The 23,902-nt window shown below is 44.9% G+C and overlaps 1 protein-coding gene across 1 annotated transcript in view; it reads right to left on the bottom strand.

Annotated features, from left to right (window-relative positions):
- LOC140741684 (cytochrome b-c1 complex subunit 1, mitochondrial-like) overlaps window positions 1-23,902 on the bottom strand; it is a 63,830-nt gene that overhangs the window by 4,510 nt on the left and 35,418 nt on the right. The window contains exons 8-10 of the mRNA XM_073071962.1: window positions 18,063-18,206; window positions 16,966-17,126; window positions 8,117-8,202 (exon numbers count right to left, since the gene is read on the bottom strand). Of these exons, the coding sequence (XP_072928063.1) occupies window positions 8,117-8,202; window positions 16,966-17,126; window positions 18,063-18,206 (391 nt within the window). The remainder of the gene's footprint in view (window positions 1-8,116; window positions 8,203-16,965; window positions 17,127-18,062; window positions 18,207-23,902) is intronic.

Below are 23,902 nucleotides of genomic sequence, written 5' to 3'. Positions count from 1 at the left end.
TGGAGGAATTTTATGCCATTCCTCCTTACAAAACTGCTTCAATCTGGGGTGTTGGTGGGCTTCCTTGCATGAACTACTTGCTTCAGGTTCTTTCACAATATTTCTATAAGATTAAAATCAAGACTTTGACTCTGACATTCCAAAATACAAATGTTCTTCTTTTTAAACCATTCTGTTGTTGATTTACTCTTGTCTTTCAGATCATTGTCTTTTGCATTATCTAACTTGTATAAAGCTTCAGGTAACGGACTGCTATCCTGACATTCTCCTGTAAAATGCCTTGAATTCATTGTTCCTTCATCAATTGCAAGCTGTCCAGGACCTAAGGCAGCAGAGCAGCCCCACACCATGAAGCTCCTTCCACCAGACTTCGTGGCTGGGATGAGGATTTGCTGTTAGTGTGCAGAGCCCTTTTTCCTCCAAACATAGCAGTGTGCATTTATGCCAAGAAGTTCAACTTTTGTCTCATCTGTCCACAGAACATTGTCCCAAAAGCATTGTAGAACATCTTGTAGAACTTCCAGGTAGTCTTTTGCAAACTTGAGACGTGCAACAATGCTTATTTTAGAGAGCAGTACAGTCGGCCCTCCTTATCCGTGGGGGATTGGTTCCGGGACCCCTTGCGGATACCAAAATTCGCGGATGCTCAAGTCCCTTAGGCAACCTGTCTCAATCCGGTGGACCTTAGGACCCAGCGGAACTCCAGACCTTACTTAACCTGTCTCAGTGCGGTGGACATTAGGACCCGGTGCCAGAGCTCTGAATGCGCAGTGTTTCTGTTCACGAAAATAATCACGATCGCGATTGAAAATAAAGTGGAAATAATAAAGCAATCGGAAAGAGGTGAAACGCCATTGGTCATTGGAAAAGCGTTAGGCTACGTCAGTCAACTATCGGAACAATTTTAAAGGATAAAGTGAGAAAGGCTCTGTCCCGATGAAAGCTACAATTATTACTAAGCAACACAGTGGTTTAATTATTGGGCTTTGGGGTTTTGGGTTTCTTATCCTCACATCAACCCAGCATGGTGGAAAGCGCACTTGGGAACGATCTGTCCCGAGTCCCGAGAACTTCCGTTCCCAAGCCCAGCGCTGAAACATACGTTCTTAAGTGTTTTATATGCATAGAAAGGTAAAATATATACTATATACTAAGACAAACGTTTGACTAACTGACGCTAAATAATACTGGTTGTACCTGTTCTGACTTACCTAGTAAGAGAACTTCTGATTTTTTTCGATCCCGATGCACAATAATTCACGCACATCCTCCTGCATACTTTAAATCATCTCTAGTTTACTTATACCTAATACAATGTAAATACTATGTAAAATGGTTGTTATACTGCATTGTTTAGGGAATAATGACAAGAAAAAAAAGTCCGTACATGCTCGAACAACAAGTACTGGAAGAGCACTTCCGGGTTTTCACGATCTGCGGTTGGTTGAATTCGCAGATGTGGAATCCACAGATAAGGAGGGCCGACTGTAGTTTCCTCCGTGGCGCCCTTCCATGAACACCATTCTTGTGTTTTTCTTATAGTGGACACATGAACAGAGACTTCAGCAAGTTCTAGAGATTTCTGCAGGTCTTTTGCTGTTACCCTTGTGTTCTTTTTCACCTCCTTTAGCATTGCATGTTGCGCTCTTGATGTGATCTTTGCAGGATGCCCACTCCTAGGGAGAGCAGCAACAGTACTGAGTTTCCTCCATTTGTAGATGATTTCTCTTACTGTGGACTGATGAACATTCAGGTGTTTAGAAATGCTTTTGTAGCCTTTTCCAATTTCATGCATCTCTACAATTCTTCTTCTAAGGTGCTCTGAAAGTTGTTTTGATTGAGGTGTGGTGCACATAAACAGATCTTTCTTGAGAAGAGCAGGCTCTATCAATAACCTGATTTTGTGTGTCATTTTTATAAGGCAGGGCACTTCTACAACTCACACCTCCAATCTCATTACCCCAGAGGTTCACATACTTTTTCCAACAAATATATGTAATAATGGATTATTTTTCTCAATAAATAAATGAACAAGTATAATGTTTTTGTGTTATCTATTTAATTGGGTTCTCTCTACCAAGTTTTAGGACTTGCGTGAAGACCTGATCACATTTTATGTTAATACTTATGCAAAAACAGAAAATTCTATAGGGTTTGCAAATTTTCTAGAACCACTATACACACCTTGATAATAAAATAAAATACTTTAAACTTTGTTCTACCTCACTGCATTGTGTATCAAATTTATCTGTGTCAATGGTATGTAAGATATGTTCCACTGTACTTCAGTACACACAATAATGATAAACTGAGTTACTGGACTTTCTCGGCTCCTTCACCACAAAGTCTGTCTCCTCTGTCACTTGTATCTTCTGGGCTCACACACAGTTCATCTGTTTCACTAACAACCCTCTTAGAGCACTACAGCACAAAAACAGGCCATTCAGCCCATATAGTCCACGCTGAACTAATAATCTGCTTATTCCCATTGACCTGCATCCACAACTTGTGCTGGCAGCTCATTCCACACTCTTACCACTCTGAGTGAAGATGGTCCCTTCATGTTCCCCTTAAATATTTCATCTTCCACCCTTAACCTGACCTATAGATGTAGTCTTACCCAACCTCAGTGGAAAAAGATTGCTTGCATTTACCCTATCTATACCCCTCATATACCTCTATCAAACAAGACTACAAAACATAGGAGCAGAATTAGGCCATTTAGCCCATCCAGTCTGTTCTGCCATTTCATCATGGCTGATCCATTTTCCAATTTAGCTTCAATCTCCTGCCTTCTCCCTGTATCACTCCATGCTCTGATTAATCAAGAATCTATCAACCCATGCCTTAAATATACATACAGACTTGGTCTCTGTAGTTGCCTGTGGCAACAAATTCCACAAATTCACCACTCTCCGGCTAAAGAAATTCCTCCTCATCTCCATTGTAAAAGGATGCTCCTCTATTCTGAGGCTGTCCTCTGATCTTAGACTCAACGATAGGAAACACCTTCTCCATATCCACTCTATCAAGGCCTTTCACCATTCGCTAGGTTTCAATGAGGTCACCCCTCATCCTTCTGTATTTTTTTGTAATTTATTTTTTTATCGAAGTTCATCATCAAACAAACATTTCCATAAGATGTATTTCAGACATTGTACCTATATATCATATAATCATATATATCACAAATCTCCATGAAGTATTTATCTGAGGTATACACTTATAGAACAGAGTGGAGAGAAAAAACAAGCAAAAGGGAAGAACTATGTACAAGTAGGGAGCGATCTTTTGTATTTACAACAGATTCATTGATTTGTGGGAATAAAGTCAGGCCAATGAGGCATTATTTAGTTAAACCATTTTTCCCAGTATGAATCAAATTGTTCCAAATTGGATAAAATTCTCTTATGTTTGATTGGATTTAATAGCCCATTGACATTAAAAGAAATGAATTTTACCTTGACCTTAGCCATCTGTATTTATGTGTCAATGTATCATTGAAATTAGAATAAAACTTAATCGATCTACTCCCTGAACAAATACGAACCAAGAAACGCAGATAATAACAAAAATGGCAACAAACGTGTGATTCCAAGGCTGAGGTCACTAGTAGATGACCCTGCATCGAGCTAGAGGAAATGTCTAGCTGTGGGGGATAACCTCTTCCAACTTGTGAGTTGAGGGCCCCCAATGCAGTATTCATAAAAGTCAGTGAACAAATCCATTACACAGAAAAGATTTCCCTGTGTACTCCTCCTATATATACATATATATATAACCATATAACAATCACAGCACGGAAACAGGCCATTCCGGCCCTCCTAGTCCGTACCGAACTCTTAATCTCACCTAGTCCCACCTACCCGCACTCAGCCCATAACCCTCCACTCCTTTCCTGTCCATATACCTATCCAATTTTACCTTAAATGACACAACTGAACTGGCCTCTACTACTTCTACAGGAAGCTCATTCCACACAGCTATCACTCTCTGAGTAAAGAAATACCCCCTCGTGTTTCCCTTAAACTTTTGCCCCCTAACTCTCAAATCATGTCCTCTCGTTTGAATCTCCCCTACTCTCAATGGAAACAGCCTATTCACCTCAACTCTATCTATCCCTCTCAAAATTTTAAATACCTCGATTAAATTCCCCCTCAACCTTCTACGCTCCAATGAATAGAGACCTAACTTGTTCAACCTTTCTCTGTAAGTTAAGTGCTGAAACCCAGGTAACATCCTAGTAAATCGTCTCTGCACTCTCTCCAATTTATTGATATCTTTCCTATAATTCGGTGACCAGAACTGTACACAATATTCCAAATTTGGCCTTACCAATGCCTTGTACAATTTTAACATTACATCCCAACTTCTGTACTCAATGCTCTGATTTATAAAGGCCAGCGTTCCAAAAGCCTTCTTCACCACCCTATCTACATGAGACTCCACCTTCAGGGAACTATGCACTGTTATTCCTAGATCTCTCTGTTCCACTGCATTCCTCAATGCCCTATCATTTACCCTGTATGTTCTATTTGGATTATTCCTGCCAAAATGTAGAACCTCACACTTCTCAGCATTAAACTCCATCTGCCAATGTTCAGCCCATTCTTCTAACCGGCATAAATCTCCCTGCAAGCTTTGAAAACCCACCTCATTATCCACAACACCTCCTACCTTAGTATCATCAGCATACTTACTAATCCAATTTACCACCCCATCATCCAGATCATTTATGTATATTACAAACAACATTGGGCCCAAAACAGATCCCTGAGGCACCCCGCTAGTCACCGGCCTCCATCCCGATAAACAGTTATCCACCACTACTCTCTGGCATCTCCCATCTAGCCACTGTTGAATCCATTTTATTACTCCAGCATTAATACCTAACGACTGAACCTTCTTAACTAACCTTCCATGTGGAACTTTGTCAAAGGTCTTGCTGAAGTTCATATAGACTACATCCACTGTCTTACATCAACATTCTTCGTAACTACTTCAAAAAATTCAATAAGGTTTGTCAAACATGACCTTCCACGCACAAATCCATGCTGGCTACTCCTAATCAGATCCTGTCTCTCCAGATAATTATAAATACTATCTCTAAGAATACTTTCCATTAATTTACCCACCACTGATGTCAAACTGACAGGTCTATAATTACCAGGCTTACTTCTAGAACCCTTTTTAAACAATGGAACCACATGAGCAATACGCCAATCCTCCGGTACAATCCCTGTATATATATATATACACACATACATACACACACACAAATATATATACACACACATATACATACACACAGACATTACATAGGTGTATATATATATATATATATATATATATATATATTCTCATTTTGGTGGGGAAAAAGAAGTAAGTGAGCAAATAAAGAATAACAACTAAGTAATATAAAATCCACATTATAATAAGTATTTCTTGAGATAGGTATATGACCGTGTACTTTTGCTTTCATTTAGCTTCTCAACATTTTTAAAGTTAGCTAAACCTTGTGGCTCTTCTGAAGGGGGTGAGGACTGTCTTTGGGAAACTCCCGGTCTCTTCCTGATATATTTCTCTTGGCCTCCTCCCGTCTCCTGCCTTCTGGATTCGCGCACTATCTCCCTAGCTGAGCGGGACAGTTCCTCAGTCAGGCTTTCCCTCATTTTGGTGACACTGACGGGCAACCCTCAGGCCTTCATGTCTGTAGTCGCCTCTTCCACCGTCTGGTACAACTGTGTCCCGTTGTCATAAAACACTCAAAGTTTAGCAGGGTACGGAGTTTGAAATCTAATCTTATTTTGCTTTAGTACTCGCTTTACTTCAGAGTATTCTTTGCGTTTCTGCAGGACCGCGGGGGGGGGGGGGGGGGGGGTAATCTTGGTAGAAATATATTAATTTATTGTCGAAAAACACTCTCTTCTTACCCCAGGCCCTTTGTAGAATCTGCGCCTTGGTGCTGTACCAAAGGAATTTAATTATTATAGAGCGTGGCTTTCTGTCCTGGGTAGGTTTCGGAACCAGCGCGCGGTGCGTCCTCTCGATTTCCAGCTCCATAACCGAGGGAAGATCCAGCGCGTCCTGCAGTAGCTTTTCGACAAACTCCATCATAGACGAGCCCTCCACTCCTTTGGGAACGTTGTAGATTCTGATATTTTTCCGCCTTGATCTTCCCTCCAGGTCAAGCAGTTTACCTTCTTGGTGATATAATATTTTTATTGTCTTACTCAGTATCCGTTCCATGTTTTGAACGCGATCTTCCACCTTCTCGATTCGAGTCTCTGCCACCGCTATTTTTTGATTAACACTGGCGAGCTCTGCCTTAATATCCCGGAGCTGCTGCTTTATTTCTTTCTGGACCTCCATTATTTCTTTCAGGATTTTGAAAATATTCGCCGCTTCGCCTGAATGAGGCCCAGTAGCCGCGGTCGGGTCGGAGAGCCGCTGGCTGCACTCCTCTCAGACGCAGGCTCCGCAGTGTCGCTTTTTTTATTTCGGTTCCTTTTCCCCATTCTTGCTTCTCTTTTCAGTTCAAATATTTTTCAAAAAATATTGTATTTGATGGAATAACGAGGCTTAATACGCATTTTTCTGGAGGAGCTTGTGACTTAAGCTGCCATTCTCGACGATGATGTCACCAGAACCACCCCCCCCATCCTTCTGAATTCCAGTAAGTAGAGGCCCCCGCTGTGTCTCCTCACTTTCCTTTGTAAATAGTCCATACAAATTTTATCTGCCAAACAGGCCAACCCTTTACTTGCACTCTCTGTATTTTCAGAAGGCATTTGATAAGGTTCCACACATGAGGCTGTTTAACAAAATAAAATCCTATGGCATTACACTAAAGATACTGGCATGGATAGAGGAATGGCTGACAGACAGGAGGCAGCAAGTGGGAACAAAGGGGGCCTTTTCTGGTTGGCTGCTAGTGATTTAGTGGTGTTCTTCAGGGGTCAGTATTGGGACTGCTACTTTTTACATTGTCTGTCAATGATATGGATAACGGAATTGATGGCTTTGTGGCAAAGTTTGCAGATGATACGAAGACAGGTGGAGGGGTAGGTAGTGCTGCAGGACATAGATAAATTCGAACAACAGGCAAAAAAGTGGCAAATGAAATATAATGGGGGAATGTATGATAATGCATTTTGGTAAAATGAACAATAGTGTGGACTATTATCTAAATGGGAGAAAATTCAAACTTCGGAGGTGCAGAGAGATTTAGAAGTCCTCATGCAAGACTCCCAGAAGGTTAATTTACAGGTTGAGTCTGTGGTCAAGAAGGCAAATACAATGTTGGCATTTATTTCAAGGGGAATAGAAAAGCAAGGAGGTAATGCTGAGTCTTTATAAGACACTAGTCAGGCCACAGTGGAGGTATTGTCAACAGTTGTGGGCCCTAATATCTCAGAAGGGATGTGCTGTCATTGGAAACAATCCACAGGAGGTTCACAAATGGTTCAGGGAATGAAGGGGTTAACATGCGAGTAGTGTTTGGCAGCTTTTGGCCTGTACTCACTGGTAATTAGAAGAACGTGGGGGGATTTCATTGAAACCTACCAAATGTTGAGAGGACTAGATAGGGTGGATGTGAAGAAGACGTTTCCTTACGGTGGAGTATCCAGAACGCACAGCCTCAAAATTTAGGAGCGATCTTTTAGAACAGAGGTAAGGAGGAATTCTTTTTACCCAGAGAATAGTGAATCTGTGGAAGGCTCTGCCATAGACTGTGGTGGAGGCCAGGTCTGTAGTCCATATATTTAAGGCAGAAGTTGATAGCTCCCTGATAGGTCAGGGCATCAAAGGATATGGTGTGAAGGCAGGTGTATGGGGTTGAGTGGCATTCAGATCAGCCATGATGGAATGGCAGAGTAGACTCAATGGGCTGAATGGCCTAATTCTGCTCCTATGCGCTGTGGTCTTATCGTCTATCCAATCCTTAACACCAGGGTTCCCTATACTTGTCCTCTTGGCTACTAGCTGTTCAGGAACAAAGTGGGCCTGACCTGGTTGATAAGGACTGTGGCAAGATACCATGTAAACATGGACCCCGGCCACCCAGTTTGGACGACGGACTGCAATGAACTCTTCCCATTCCCCATCTCCTTACCATCCAGCTGGGCGACCAGATGGGTCTTGAGGATGTTCTTAGCCCTGGTCACCTCACTCTCGGTTACACTTGTGCAGAGCCGCATCCTAAGCATAAAGTATAAAACATGAGGAAGGAACAAGAAGCAGATGAAACCACCCAGCCCAGAGCCTGTACTCACCCTCCCACCATCTAATGACACAGTGACCCAGCCCTGAGTCCGTACTCACCCTCCCCACCATATAATGCCAGTGACCCAGCCCTGAGCCCGTACTCCCCCTCCCACCATATAATGCCAGTGACCCAGCCCTGAGCCTGTACTCACCCTCCCACCATCTAATGTCACAGTGACCCAGCCCTGAGTCCGTACTCACCCTCCCCACCATATAATGCCAGTGACCCAGCCCTGAGCCCGTACTCCCCCTCCCCACCATATAATGCTAGTGAACCAGCCCTGAGCCCATACTCCCCCTCCCCACCATATAATGCCAGTGACCCAGCCCTGAGCCGGTACTCCCCCTCCCCACCATATAATGCTAGTGACCCAGCCCTGAGCCCATACTCCCCCTCGCCACCATATAATGCCAGTGACCCAGCCCTGAGCCCATAATACCCCTCCACCATATAATGTCAGTGACCCAGCCCTGAGCCCGTACTCCCCCTCCCCACCATATAGTGCCAGTGACCCAGCCCTGAGCCTGCACTCACCCTCCCCACCATATAATGTCACAGTGACCCAGCCCTGAGCCCGTACTCCCCCTCCCCACCATATAATGCCAGTGACCCAGCCCTGAGCCTGTACTCACCCTCCCCACTATATAATGCCAGTGACCCAAGCCCTGAGCCCGTACTCGACCTCCCCACCATATAGTGCCAGTGACCCAGCCCTGAGCCTGCACTCACCCTCCCCACCATATAATGTCACAGTGACCCAGCCCTGAGCCCGTACTCCCCCTCCCCACCATATAATGCCAGTGACCCAGCCCTGAGCCTGTACTCACCCTCCCCACTATATAATGCCAGTGACCCAAGCCCTGAGCCCGTACTCGACCTCCCCACCATATAATGCCAGTGACCCAGCCCTGAGCCCATAATACCCCCCCACCATATAATGCCAGTGACCCAGCCCTGAGCCCGTACTCACCCTCCCCACCATATAATGTCACAGTGACCCAGCCCTGAGCCCGTACTCCCCCTCCCCACCATATAATGTCACAGTGACCCAGCCCTGAGCCCGTACTCACCCTCTCCATCATATACTGTCAGTGACCCAGCTCTGAGCCCGTACTCACCCTCCCCACCATATACTGTCAGTGACCCAGCCCTGAGCCCGTACTCACCCTCCCCACCATATAATGCCAGTGACCCAAGCCCTGGGCCCGTACTCCCCCTCTCCACCATATAATGCCAGTGACCCAGACCTGAGCCCATAATACCCCTCCACCATATAATGTCACAGTGACCCAGCCCTGAGCCCGTACTCCCCCTCCCCACCATATACTGTCAGTGACCCAGCCCTGAGCCCATAATACCCCCCACCCTATAATGTCACAGTGACCCAGCCCTGAGCCTGTACTCACCCTCCCCACCATATACTGTCAGTGACCCAGCTCTGAGCCCGTACTCACCCTCCCCACCATATACTGTCAGTGACCCAGCCCTGAGCCCGTACTCCCCCTCCCCACCATATAATGCCAGTGACCCAGCCCTGAGTCCGTACTCACCCTCCCCACCATATAATGCCAGTGACCCAGTCCTGAGCCCATAATACCCCTCCACCATATAATGTCACAGTGACCCAGCCCTGAGCCCGTACTCCCCCTCTCCACCATATAATGCCAGTGACCCAGCCCTGAGCCCATAATACCCCCCCACCATATAATGTCACAGTGAACCAGCCCTGAGCCCGTACTCCCCCTCTCCACCATATACTGTCAGTGACCCAGCCCTGAGCCCGTACTCACCCTCCCCACCATATAATGCCAGTGACCCAGCCCTGAGACCATAATACCCCTCCACCATATAATGTCACAGTGACCCAGCCCTGAGCCCATAATACCCCTCCACCATATACTGTCAGTGACCCAGCTCTGAGCCCGTACTCCCCCTCTCCACCATATAATGCCAGTGACCCAGCCCTGAGCCCATAATACCCCTCCACCATATAATGTCAGTGACCCAGCCCTGAGCCCGTACTCCCCCTCCCCACCATATACTGTCAGTGACCCAGCCCTGAGCCCATAATACCCCCCACCCTATAATGTCACAGTGACCCAGCCCTGAGCCCATAATACCCCTCCACCATATAATGTCACAGTGACCCAGCCCTGAGCCCGTACTCACCCTCCCCACCATATAATGCCAGTGACCCAGCCCTAAGCCCGTACTCACCCTCCCCACCATATAATGTCACAGTGACCCAGCCCTGAGCCCGTACTCACTCTCCTCACCATATAATGTCACAGTGACCCAGCCCTGAGCCCGTACTCACCCTCTCCACCATATAATGCCAGTGACCCAAGCCCTGAGCCCGTACACACCCTCCCCACCATATAATGTCACAGTGACCCAGCCCTGAGCCCGTACTCACCCTCCCCACCATATACTGTCAGTGACCCAGCCGAGCCCATAATACCCCCCACCCTATAATGTCAGTGACCCAGCCCTGAGCCCGTACTCACCCTCCCCACCATATACTGTCAGTGACCCAGCCCTGAGCCCATACTCACCCTCCCCACCATATACTGTCAGTGACCCAGCCCTGAGCCCGTACTCACCCTCCCCACCATATAATGCCAGTGACCCAGCCCTGAGCCCGTACTCCCCCTCCCACCATATAATGCCAGTGACCCAGCCCTGAGCCTGTACTCACCCTCCCACCATCTAATGTCACAGTGACCCAGCCCTGAGTCCGTACTCACCCTCCCCACCATATAATGCCAGTGACCCAGCCCTGAGCCCGTACTCCCCCTCCCCACCATATAATGCTAGTGACCCAGCCCTGAGCCCATACTCCCCCTCCCCACCATATAATGCCAGTGACCCAGCCCTGAGCCCGTACTCCCCCTCCCCACCATATAATGCTAGTGACCCAGCCCTGAGCCCATACTCCCCCTCCCCACCATATAATGCCAGTGACCCAGTCCTGAGCCCATAATACCCCTCCACCATATAATGTCAGTGACCCAGCCCTGAGCCCGTACTCCCCCTCCCCACCATATAATGCCAGTGACCCAGCCCTGAGCCCGTACTCACCCTCCCCACCATATACTGTCAGTGACCCAGCCCTGAGCCCGTACTCACCCTCCCCACCATATACTGTCAGTGACCCAGCCCTGAGCCCATAATACCCCCCCACCATATATAACCATATAACATATAACAATCACAGCACGGAAACAGGCCATTCCGGCCCTCCTAGTCCATGCCGAACTCTTAATCTCACCTAGTCCCACCTACCTGCACTCAGCCCATAACCCTCCACTCCTTTCCTATCCATATACCTATCCAATTTTACCTTAAATGACACAACTGAACTGGCCTCTACTACTTCTACAGGAAGCTCATTCCACACAGCTATCACTCTCTGAGTAAAGAAATACCCCCTCGTGTTTCCCTTAAACTTTTGCCCCCTAACTCTCAAATCATGTCCTCTCGTTTGAATCTCCCCTACTCTCAATGGAAACAGCCTATTCACGTCAACTCTATCTATCCCTCTCAACATTTTAAATACCTCGATCAAATCCCCCCTCAACCTTCTACGCTCCAATGAATAGAGACCTAACTTGTTCAACCTTTCTCTGTAACTTAAGTGCTGAAACCCAGGTAACATCCTAGTAAATCGTCTCTGCACTCTCTCTAATTTATTGATATCTTTCCTATAATTCGGTGACCAGAACTGTACACAATATTCCAAATTTGGCCTTACCAATGCCTTGTACAATTTTAACATTACATCCCAACTTCTGTACTCAATGCTCTGATTTATAAAGGCCAGCGTTCCAAAAGCCTTCTTCACCACCCTATCTACATGAGACTCCACCTTCAGGGAACTATGCACTGTTATTCCTAGATCTCTCTGTTCCACTGCATTCCTCAATGCCCTACCATTTACCCTGTATGTTCTATTTGGATTATTCCTGCCAAAATGTAGAACCTCACACTTCTCAGCATTAAACTCCATCTGCCAACGTTCAGCCCATTCTTCTAACCGGCATAAATCTCCCTGCAAGCTTTGAAAACCCACCTCATTATCCACAACACCTCCTACCTTAGTATCATCAGCATACTTACTAATCCAATTTACCACCCCATCATCCAGATCATTTATGTATATTACAAACAACATTGGGCCCAAAACAGATCCCTGAGGCACCCCGCTAGTCACCGGCCTCCATCCCGATAAACAATTATCCACCACTACTCTCTGGCATCTCCCATCTAGCCACTGTTGAATCCATTTTATTACTCCAGCATTAATACCTAACGACTGAACCTTCTTAACTAACCTTCCATGTGGAACTTTGTCAAAGGCCTTGCTGAAGTCCATATAGACTACATCTACTGCCTTACCCTCGTCAACATTCCTCGTAACTACTTCAAAAAATTCAATAAGGTTTGTCAAACATGACCTTCCACGCACAAATCCATGCTGGCTACTCCTAATCAGATCCTGTCTATCCAGATAATTATAAATACTATCTCTAAGAATACTTTCCATTAATTTACCCACCACTGATGTCAAACTGACAGGTCTATAATTGCCAGGCTTACTTCTAGAACCCTTTTTAAACAATGGAACCACATGAGCAATACGCCAATCCTCCGGCACAATCCCTGTTTCTAATGACATCTGAAAGATCTCCGTCAGAGCTCCTGCTATCTCTACACAAACTTCCCTCAAGGTCCTGGGGAATATCCGGTCAGGACCCGGAGATTTATCCACTTTTAAATTTCTTAAAAGCGCCAGTACTTCCACCCCTTTAATTGTCATAGGTTCCATAACTTCCTTACTTGTTTCCCACACCTTACACCATTCAATATCCTTCTCCTTAGTGAATACCGAAGAGAAGAAATCGTTCAAAATCTCTCCCATCTCCCTCGGCTCCACACATAGCTGACCACCCTGATTCTCTAAGGGACCAATTTTATCCCTCACTATCCTCTTGCTTTTAATATAACTGTAGAAGCCTTTCGGATTTACTTCCACCTTATTTGCCAAACCAAACTCGTAACTTCTTTTAGCTTTTCTAATCTCTTTCTTAAGTTTCCTTTTACATTCTTTATATTCCTCGAGCAATTCCTTTACTCCATGCTGCCTATATCTATTGTAGACATCCCTCTTTTTTCGAACCAAGTTTCTAATATCCCTTGAAAACCATGGCGCTTTCAAACCTTTAACCTTTCCTTTCAACCGAACAGGAACATAAAGATTCTGTACCCTCATAATTTCACCCTTAAATGACCTCCATTTCTCTATTACATCCTTCCCATAAAACAACTTGACCCATTCCACTCTCTCTAAATCCCTGCGCATCTCCTCAAAGTTAGCCTTTCTCCAATCAAAAATCTCAACTCTAGGTCCAGTCCTGTCCTTCTCCATAATTATATTGAAGCTAATGCTATTGTGATCACTGGACCCGAAGTGCTCCCCAACACATACATCTGTCAGCTGACCTATCGCATTCCCTAACAGGAGATCCAACACTGCCCCATCTCTAGACGGTACTTCTATGTATTGTTGCAAAAAGCTATCCTGCACACATTTCACAAACTCTAAACCATCCAGCCCTTTTACAGAATGAGCTTCCCAATCTATGTGTGGAAAATTAAAATCTCCCACAATCACCACCTTGTGTTTACTACAAATATCTGCTATCTCCTTACACATTTGCTCTTCCAACTCACGCTCCCCATTAGGTGGCCTATAATACACTCCTATCAGTGTTACTACACCTTTCCCATTCTTTGCCTCTTGCCAATCAGCCATTGCTTTACGATGCAGAAATCTTTCCTATAATACCATCTGTTTGTAGCTTGTTAAGCAGCCTCATGTATGCTGTCTTGTCAAAGGCCTTCTGAAAATCCAAGTACACAACATCAACTAAATCTCCTTTGTCTAACTGTGGCCTCGTTTATCATGCGCCTCCAAGCACCCCAAAGACCTTCAAACCTCTAGACTAACTGGCCTTTAATTTCTTTTCTTCTGCCTCTCTCCCTTACTGAAGATTGGAGTGATATTTGCAATTTTCTAGTCATCTGGAACCATTTCAGAATCTAATCATTCTTCAAAGATCATTACTAATGCCTCCACGATCTCTTCAGCCACCCCGTTCAAAACAGGGGTGTTCACCATCTGGTGCAGGTGACCAGACCTTTCAGTTTCCCAAGAACCTTCTCTCTAGTTATGGTGAATTCACACACTTCATGCCCCCTGACATCTGGAACTTCCACCATACTACTAGTGTTTTCCACAGTGAAGACTGATACAAAATATTGAGTTAGTTCGTCCGCCATTTCATTGTCCTCCATTATTTCCTCTCCAGCATCATTTTCCAGCAGTCCATTACCCACTTTCACCTCTCTTTTATACTTTATGTATCTGAAGAAACTTTTGGTATCCTCTTTAATATTATTGGCTAGCTTACTTTCATGTTCCATCTTTACCCTCTTAATGACTTTTTAGTTGCTTTCAATTTGTTTTTATAGGTTTTCCAATTTTCTAACTTTGACACAAATTTTTGCTCTATTATATGCCCTCTTTTCTTTCAGTTAGTCCTGACGAGGGACCTTGGTCTGAAACGTCGACTGTACTTCTTCCTATAGATGCTGCCTGGCCTGCTGCGTTCCACCAGCACTTTGTGTGTGTGTTGTTTGCTTTTATGTTGGATTGGACTTCTCTTGTTAGTCATGGTTATGTCATCTTTCCTTTAGAATACTTCTTCCTCTGGGATGTATATATCATGTACCTTTCATATTGCTTCCAACCATTGCTGCTCTGCCGTCATCACTACCAGTGTTCTTTTTCAATCAATTCTGGCCAACTCCTCTCTCATACCTCTGTAATTCCCTTTACTCCACTGTAATACTGATACATCTGACTTTAACTTCTCACTCTCAAATTTCAGGGTGAATTCAATTACTTTATGATCATTTGCTCCTGAGGGTTATTTTACCTTAAGGTCTCTAATCAATTCTGTTTCATTGCATGACACCCTCTGAGCTGATCCTCTGGTGGGCTCAACCACGAGCTGCTCTAAAAAGCCATCTCTTCGGTACTGTAGAAAATCCACCCCCCCCCCCCCACCCCCGGAATCCAGTACCAACCTGATTTTCCCAATCTACGTGCGTATTGAAGTCCCCCGTGACTACTGTAACACTGCCCTTTTGGCATGCATTTTCTATCTTCTGTTGTTGCTTGTAGGCCACATCCTTACTACTGTTTGGGGTCTGTATACAATTCTCATCAGGGTCTTTTTATCCTTGCAGTTCCTTAGCTCTAGCCACAATGATTCAACACCTTCTGACCCTATGTCACCTCTTTCTAATGATTTTTAACCAACAGAGCAACCACCTGCCTGTCCCTTTGATACATTTCCTTGGACATTAAGTTCACAGCTATAATCTTTCACCCCTGATTCAGTGAAGCCTACATCTTATCTGTCAAACTGCAACTGTGCTACAAGTTCATCTACCTTATTCCATATACTGCGCACAAATATGACACCTTCAGACCTGTATTCACCCTTTTCGATTTTGTCCACCTTTTACGTTGGAACTCATCCTGTTGACTGCAATTTTGCCCTATCAACAGCCTCTCCTCACTACACATTGCCTCTGTTTGTAAACCAGCTACCTCATCTACAGCACTATTATCCACCTTTCCTACAATACTTCTTGCATTGAAATATAGGCCGTACAGGACACTAGTTGCACCATGCTCAACCTTTTGATTCCTAAATTTGTTTTTGTTTATGGTCTTACCAACATCTGCCTTCAGAACCTCTCCACTAACTGTTCTGGCACTCTGGTTCCCATGCCTCTGGAACTCTAGTTTAAACCCAACCGTGCAGCATTAACAAACATTTTCGCTAGGATATTAGACCCCTCTAGTTCAGGTACAAGCTGTCACTTTTATACAGGTCCCACCTTCCCTGGAAGAGAGCCCGATGATCCAAAAATCTTATGCCCTCCCTCCTACACCAACTCCTTAGCCATGTATTAAACTGTATAATCTTCCTAGTTCTGGCCTCACTAGCAGGATTACCTCAGGTGGCAATCCTGAGATCACAACCCTGGAGGTCCTTCTCTTTAACTTAGCACTTAACTCCCTGAAGTTCCTATGGTGAACTTTGTCACTCATCCTACCCATGTCATTGGTACCTACATGGACAATGACTTCTGGCTGATCACCCTCCCATTTAAGAGTGCTGAGGGCACGATGCCAGATACCCTGGACCTAACACCTGGAAGGCAACATACTATCCATGAACCTCATTCTTGCCCACAGAATCCCCTGTCTGTTTCCTACTTAACGAATCTCCTATCACCACAGCGTGCCTCTTTCTACCCCCGCCCCCCCCCACTTCACTTCTGAGTCACAGAGCCAGACTCAGTGCCAGAGACTCGCCCACCGCAACTTTCCTCTGTTAGGACACGCACCCCCCCCCCCCACCCCCCGACAGTATCCAACACAAGTGGTCAACATCATATCACTGAATATCTACGGCCATTCACCAGACTTTTCCATCATAGATTCCCTGTTCATTACTCTGTTCCACTGAACTATCCCCTCTCCAGGAGTGATTAACTGAGCTGAGAGGTAGAGGGGGAATGCATGCACTGCTGGAGTTGGAGCAACACACACTCACCACTCTCCCTGGGTGAAATGCAACATGTCTTCAATGTTCAGTCCATCACACACCAGCTGTATTCCCCAGAGCCCTGTGTCCGAGTAACACGTGTTAAAGGAGCGGAAACTGTGAGCCAGCTTATTCTCCACTGCAATCTTGGCCAAATGACTCGAGTGATTCTACAGAGGAGAGAAAGCAGGGTTAGAGAGAATGAAATAATCTCCTGCAAGATCCTGTCACACACTCCCTGGACAGGGAGAGCAGGGTCAGACAGCATCTACGTAAAGACTACAGTTGACGGATTGGGCCAGACTCCTGGTGATAAAAAAGCTGAGGAGTAGATTTAAAAGATTGGGGGGGGGGGAGGGGAGAGAAAAACACGAGGTGATAGGTGAAACCTGAAGAGGAAGGGATGAAGTAAAGAGCTGGGAAGTAAGTTGGTGAAAGAGACAGGAGGCCGTGGAAGGAAAGGGGGGAGGAGCACCAGAGGGAGGCGATGGGCAGGCAAGGAGATATGGTGAGCGAAGATGGGAAACCACCTGCAAGGTCTGTCACACACTCCCAGGACAGGGTCACTAGGGTCAAAGAGAGTAAGTTCCCTAAGCAGATCAACAAGTAAACATTCTAGCACGATAATCTATCAAAAATCAATATATATGAAGAGGAACAGACGGAGAGAGGCACAGGAACAGACAAAGATAGTGACAGGGTGGGAGACAGACAGCAGACATTCAGGGAGGGGAAGAGGGAGAGGGAGAGAGAGGTAAAGTCAGAGGTAGGGAGAGGGATAGATAGATAGAGAGGTGTTGGGAGGGCATACCCAAGTTTTAAGGGGCTTGAAAAGGCACCATTATCATTTGTGGGGCAGTAGGAATTCTGGAATAAGTAAATGTCCAGATGTGGAGTCAGGAATTCTGGTAGCTTACCAGATTGCTGGAGGTTACAGGAGAATGAGGGGAAACTGAGAGAGATATGGACATGCTGACAAGAGACACTGAGGGGCCAGTAAGGGTCAGCGGTGAGAACAACCATCATGTAACTCTGTTGTCTGGGCTGTGCCTGACACTGGTCAGTATGGCCACAAGATGGAGAGATGTATACATACAGCTACTCACCACTCCCCCGCCATACGTCCGATCCCAGTTTCCAATCAATGTGCTGGCAATAGAGAGGGGGACCATGTCACTGCTGCTGGCTCGAGCCCCCTCCACAGCAATGGCAATGTGGGCCAACGGCATGGCGTCATCCCGCAGCAGGATCTGTAACCAGACATAGGCACGGTCATTCTCACTGAGCTGCTGCAGTTACAGAACGAGGACAACCCAGACACCTACCCTATCCACCACCCTCCCCCACCGCCACATCCAGAATGTGTCCGGGAATCGGGCAAGGCAGTGCAACATGGAGCTAGAAAGGCATGAAGTCTACTGATGACCCACACAGGTCTTCTCTCCCACTTTGTGAAGTTGACCAACACTTTATGCAACTTCAGTTCTAGACGCAAAGATTGTACTGATATCTATCATCTTCTTGGCCCTCAGAATCACAGAAATGCAGCCTAGTTGGGAGGACATTCATCCCCTCGTGCAATGCAAGCCCTCTTTTTGGAGTTCTTCTACCTCAGTGTCCGTCTAACTCCTATTTCTGCTGATCTCTGATAACTCAGCGCACTCACCAAAAGAGACAAATTCTTCTGTCAGAGACCTCAGTCACCCTGACTTTTCCCAGCCTCTGTCAGCTCAGGGATGATATTGGAAAACCTTCCAGTTGCTGAAGTGCAGGCAGGCACTGAGATGCACATTCATTGCTCACAGCAGAGGATTATCAAGCTAACAAATGGAAGGGGTGGGCTTCCTACTGAAGAACAGGCTGGCACTGAAAGTGGTGTAAGGTTGTCTTTGGCACTCTCTTTCTCAGGGGAAGCAGAGGAGCTGAAAGTTAATGGTAGAGGCAACTCAGAATGTGAAAGCAGATGAGAGAGGGCAATAGATTAGCCATAATTTAGTTAAACGATGGGGCAGGATTTATTCCTGCTCCCAATTCATCTGCTTGCACACACAGAGATCCACAGCCCAGTGTCTCCGCTCCTCCACTTATAACCATAACAACATGGAAACAGGCCATCTTGGCCCTTCTAGTCTGTGCCGAACGTTTACTCTGACCTAGTCCCACCTACCCACAGTCAGCCCATAACCCTCCATTCCTTTCCTGTCCATATACCTATCCAAATTTTTTTAAATAGACAATAGACAACAGGTGCAGAAGTAGACCATTCGGCCCTTCGACCCTGCACCGCCATTCTGAGATCATGGCTGATCATCTACTATCAACACCTGGTTCCTGCCTTGTCCCCATATCCCTTGATTCCCCTATCCAAAAGATACCTATCTAGCTCCTTCTTGAAAGCATCCAGAGAATTGGCCTCCACTGCCTTCTGAGGCAGTGCATTCCAGACCCCCACAACTCTCTGGGAGAAGAAGTTTTTCCTCAACTCTGTCCTAAATGACCTACTCCTTATTCTTAAACCATGCCCTCTGGTACTGGACTCTCCCAGCATCTGGAACATATTTCCTGCCTCTATCTTGTCCAATCCCTTAATAATCTCATATGCTGCAATCAGATCCCCTCTCAATTTCCTTAATTCCAGCGTGTACAAGCCCAGTCTCTCTAACCTCTCTGCGTAAGACAGTCCGGACATCCCAGGAATTAACCTCGTGAATCTATGCTGCACTTCCTCTATAGCCAGGATGTCCTTCCTTAACCCTGGAGACCAAAACTGTACACAATACTCCAGGTGTGGTCTCACCAGGGCCCTGTACAAATGTAAAAGGATTTCCTTGCTCTTGTACTCAATTCCCTTTGTAATAAAGGCCAACATTCCATTAGCCTTCTTCACTGCCTGCTGCACTTGCTCATTCACCTTCAGTGACTGATGAACAAGGACTCCTAGATCTCTTTGTATTTTTCCCTTACCTAACTCTACACCGTTCAGATAATAATCTGCCTTCCTGTTCTTACTCCCAAAGTGGATAACCTCACACTTATTCACATTAAACGTCAACTGCCAAGTATCTGCCCACTCACCCAGCCTATCCAAGTCACCCTGAATTCTCCTAACATCCTCATCACATGTCACACTGCCACCCAGCTTAGTATCATCAGCAAACTTGCTGATGTTATTCTCAATGCCTTCATCTAAATCGTAAACAGCTGTGGTCCCAATACCGAGCCCTGTGACACCCCACTAGTCACCACCTGCCATTCCGAGAAACACCCATTCACCGCTACCCTTTGCTTTCTATCTGCCAACCAGTTTTCTATCCATGTCAATATCTTCCCCCCAATGCCATGAGCTCTGATTTTACCCACCAATCTCAATCTCCTATGTGGGACCTTATCAAATGCCTTCTGAAAATCGAGGTACACTACATCCACTGGATCTCCCTTGTCTAACTTCCTGGTTACATCCTCGAAAAACTCCAATAGATTAGTCAAGCATGATTTGCCCTTGGTAAATCCATGCTGGCTCGGCCCAATCCTATCACTGCTATCTAGATATGCCACTATTTCATCTTTAATAATGGACTCTAGCATCTTCCCCACTACTGACGTTAGGCTGACAGGAGGATAGTTCTCTGTTCCCTCCCTCCTTTCTTAAAAAGTGGGATAACATTAGCCATTCTCCAATCCTCAGGAACTGATCCTGAATCTAAGGAACATTGGAAAATGATTACCAATGCATCCGCAATTTCCAGAGCCACCTCCTTTAGTACCCTAGGATGCAGACCATCTGGACCTGGGGATTTGTTAGCCTTCAGTTCCATCAGTCTACTCATCACTGTTTCCTTCCTAATGTCAATCTGTTTCATTTCCTTTGTTACCCTATGTCCTTGGCCCATCCATACATCTGGGAGATTGCTTGTGTCTTCCCTAGTGAAGACAGATCTAAAGTACTTATTAAATTCTTCTGCCATTTCTCTGTTTCCCATTACAATTTCACCCAATTCATTCTTCAAGGGCCCAACATTGTTCTTAACTATCTTCTTTCTCTTCACATACCTAAAAAAGCTTTTGCTATCTTCCTTTATATTCCTGGCTAGCTTGCGTTTGTACCTCATTTTTTCTCCCCGTATTGCCTTTTTAGTTAAGTTCTGTTGTTCCTTAAAAATTTCCCAATCATCTGTCTTCCCACTCACCTTAGCTCTGTCATACTTTTTTTGTTAATGCTATGCAATCTCTGAGTTCCTTTGTCAACCACTGTGGCCCCTTTCCCCCCTTTGAATCCTTCCTTCTCCGGGAGATGAACTGATTTTGCACCTTGTGCATTATTCCCAAGAATACCTACCATTGCTGTTCCACTGTCTTTTCTGCTAGGATATCCGTCCATTTAACTTTGGTCAGCTCGTCCCTCATGGCTCCATTGTCTCCTTTGTTCAATTGCAACACTTGCACCTCCGATCTGCCCTTATCCTTCTCAAATTGCAAATCGAATAAATGACAAAATCAAACCTGCCTCTACCACTTCTACTGGAAGCTCGTTCCACAGCTACCACTCTCTGAGTAAATAAGTTCCCCCTTGTGTTACCCCTAAACTTTTGCCCCTTAACTCTCAACTCATGTCCTCTTGTTTGAATCTCCCCTACTCTAAATGAAAAAAGCCTATCCATGTCAACTTTATCTATCCCCCTCATAATTTTAAAAACTTTTATCAAGTCCCCCCTCAACCTTCTACGTTCCGAAGAATAAAGACCTAACTTGTTCAACCTTTCTCTGTAACTTAGGTGCTGAAACCCAGGTAGCATTCTAGTAAATCTCCTCTGTACTCTTTCTATTTTGTTGACATCTTTCCTATAATTCAGTGACCAGAACTGTACACAATACTCCAAGTTTGGCCTCACCATTGCCTTGTACAATTTTAACATTCCATCCCAACTCCTATACTCAATGCTCTGATTTATAAAGGCCAACATACCAAAAGCTTTCACCACCACCCTATCCACATGAGATTCTACCTTCAGGGAACTATGCACCATTATTCCTAGATCACCCTGTTCTACTGCATTCCTCAAAGCCCCTACCATTTACCATGTATGTCCTATTTTGATTAGTCCTACCAAAATGTAGCACCTCACACTTAACAGCATTAAAGTCCATCTGCCATCTTTCAGCCCACTCTTCTAACTGGCCTAAATATCTCTGCAAGCTTTGTAAAGCTACTTCATTATCCACAACGCCACCTATCTTATTATCATCTACATACTTACTAATCTAATTTACCACCCCATCATCCAGATCATTAATGTATATGACAAACAACATTGGACCCAGTACAGATTTCTGAGGCACACCACTAGTCACCAGCCTCCAATCTGACAAACAGTTATCCACCACTACTCTCTGGCATCTCCCATCCAGCCGCTGTTGAATCCATTTTACAACTTCAATATTAATACCTAACGATTGAATTTTCCTAACTAACCTTCCATGTGGAACCTTGTCAAAGGCCTTACTGAAGTCCATATAGACAACATCCACTGCTTTACCCTCGTCAACTTTCCTAGTAACCTCTTTAAAAAATTCAATAAGATTTGTCAAACATGACCTTCCATGCACAAATCCATATTGACTGTTCCTAATCAGACTCTGTCTATCTAGATAATATACCATCTCTAAGAATATTTTCCATTAATTTACCCACCACTGACACCAAACTTACAGGCCTATAATTGCTAGGTTTACTCTTAGAACCCTTTTTAAACAATGGAACCACATGAGCAATACACCAATCCTCCAGTACCATCCCCATTTCTAATGACATCTGAAATATTTCTGTCAGAGCCCCTGCCATTTCTACACTAACTTCCCTCAAGGTCCAAGGCAATATCCTGTCAGGATCTGGAGATTTATCCACTTTTATATTCCTTAAAAGCGCCAGCACTTCCTCCTCTTTAATCGTCATAGTTACAATAACTTCCCTACTTGTTTCGTTTACCTTACACAATTCAATATCCTTCTCCTTAGTGAATACTGAAGAAAATAAATTGTTCAAAATCTCCCCCATCTCTCTTGGCTCCACACATAGCTGTCCACTCTGATTCTCTAAGGGACCAATTTTATCCCTCACTATCATTTTGCTATTAATATAACTGTAGAAATCCTTTGGATTTATTTTCACCTTAATTGCCAAAGCAACCCCGTATCTTCTTTTAGCTTTTCTAATTTCTTTCTTAAGATTCTTTTTAAATTCTTTATATTCCTCAAGCACCTCATTTGCTCCATGCTGCCTATATTTTCCGAACCAAGTTTCCAATATCCCTTGAAAACCATAGCTCTCTCAAACTTTTAACCTTTCCTTTCAACCTAACAGGTACATAAAGATTCTGTACCCTCAAAATTTCACCTTTAAATGACCTCCATTTCTCTATTACATCCTTCCCATAAAACAAATTGTCCCAATCCACTCCTTCTAAATCCTTTCGCATCTCCTCAAAGTTAGCCTTTCTCCAATCAAAAATCTCTACCCTCGGTCCAGTCCTATCCTTCTCCATAATTACATTGAAACTAATTGCATTGTGATCACTGGACCCGAAGTGCTCCCCAACACATACCTCTGTCACCTGACCTATCTCACTCCCTAACAGGAGATCCAACACTACCCCTTCTCTAGTTGGTACCTCTATGCTTTGCTGCAAAAAACTATCTTGCACACTATTTACAAACTCCAAACCATCCAGCCCTTTTACAGTATGGGCTTCCCAGTCTATGTGTGGAAAATTAAAATCTCCCACAATCACAGCCCTGTGCTTACTACAAATATCTGCTATCTCCTTACAATTTTGCTCCTCCAATTCTCGCTCCCCATTAGGTGGTTTATAATACATCCCTATAAGTGTTACTACACCTTTCCCATTCCTCAATTCCACCCAAATAGCCTCCCTAGACGAGCCCTCTAATC

This window comes from Hemitrygon akajei, chromosome 19 (genome assembly GCF_048418815.1).
Source record: "Hemitrygon akajei chromosome 19, sHemAka1.3, whole genome shotgun sequence".
In the NCBI taxonomy this organism is placed as follows: domain Eukaryota; kingdom Metazoa; phylum Chordata; class Chondrichthyes; order Myliobatiformes; family Dasyatidae; genus Hemitrygon; species Hemitrygon akajei.
This window is presented reverse-complemented; position numbering and strand designations above follow the sequence as displayed.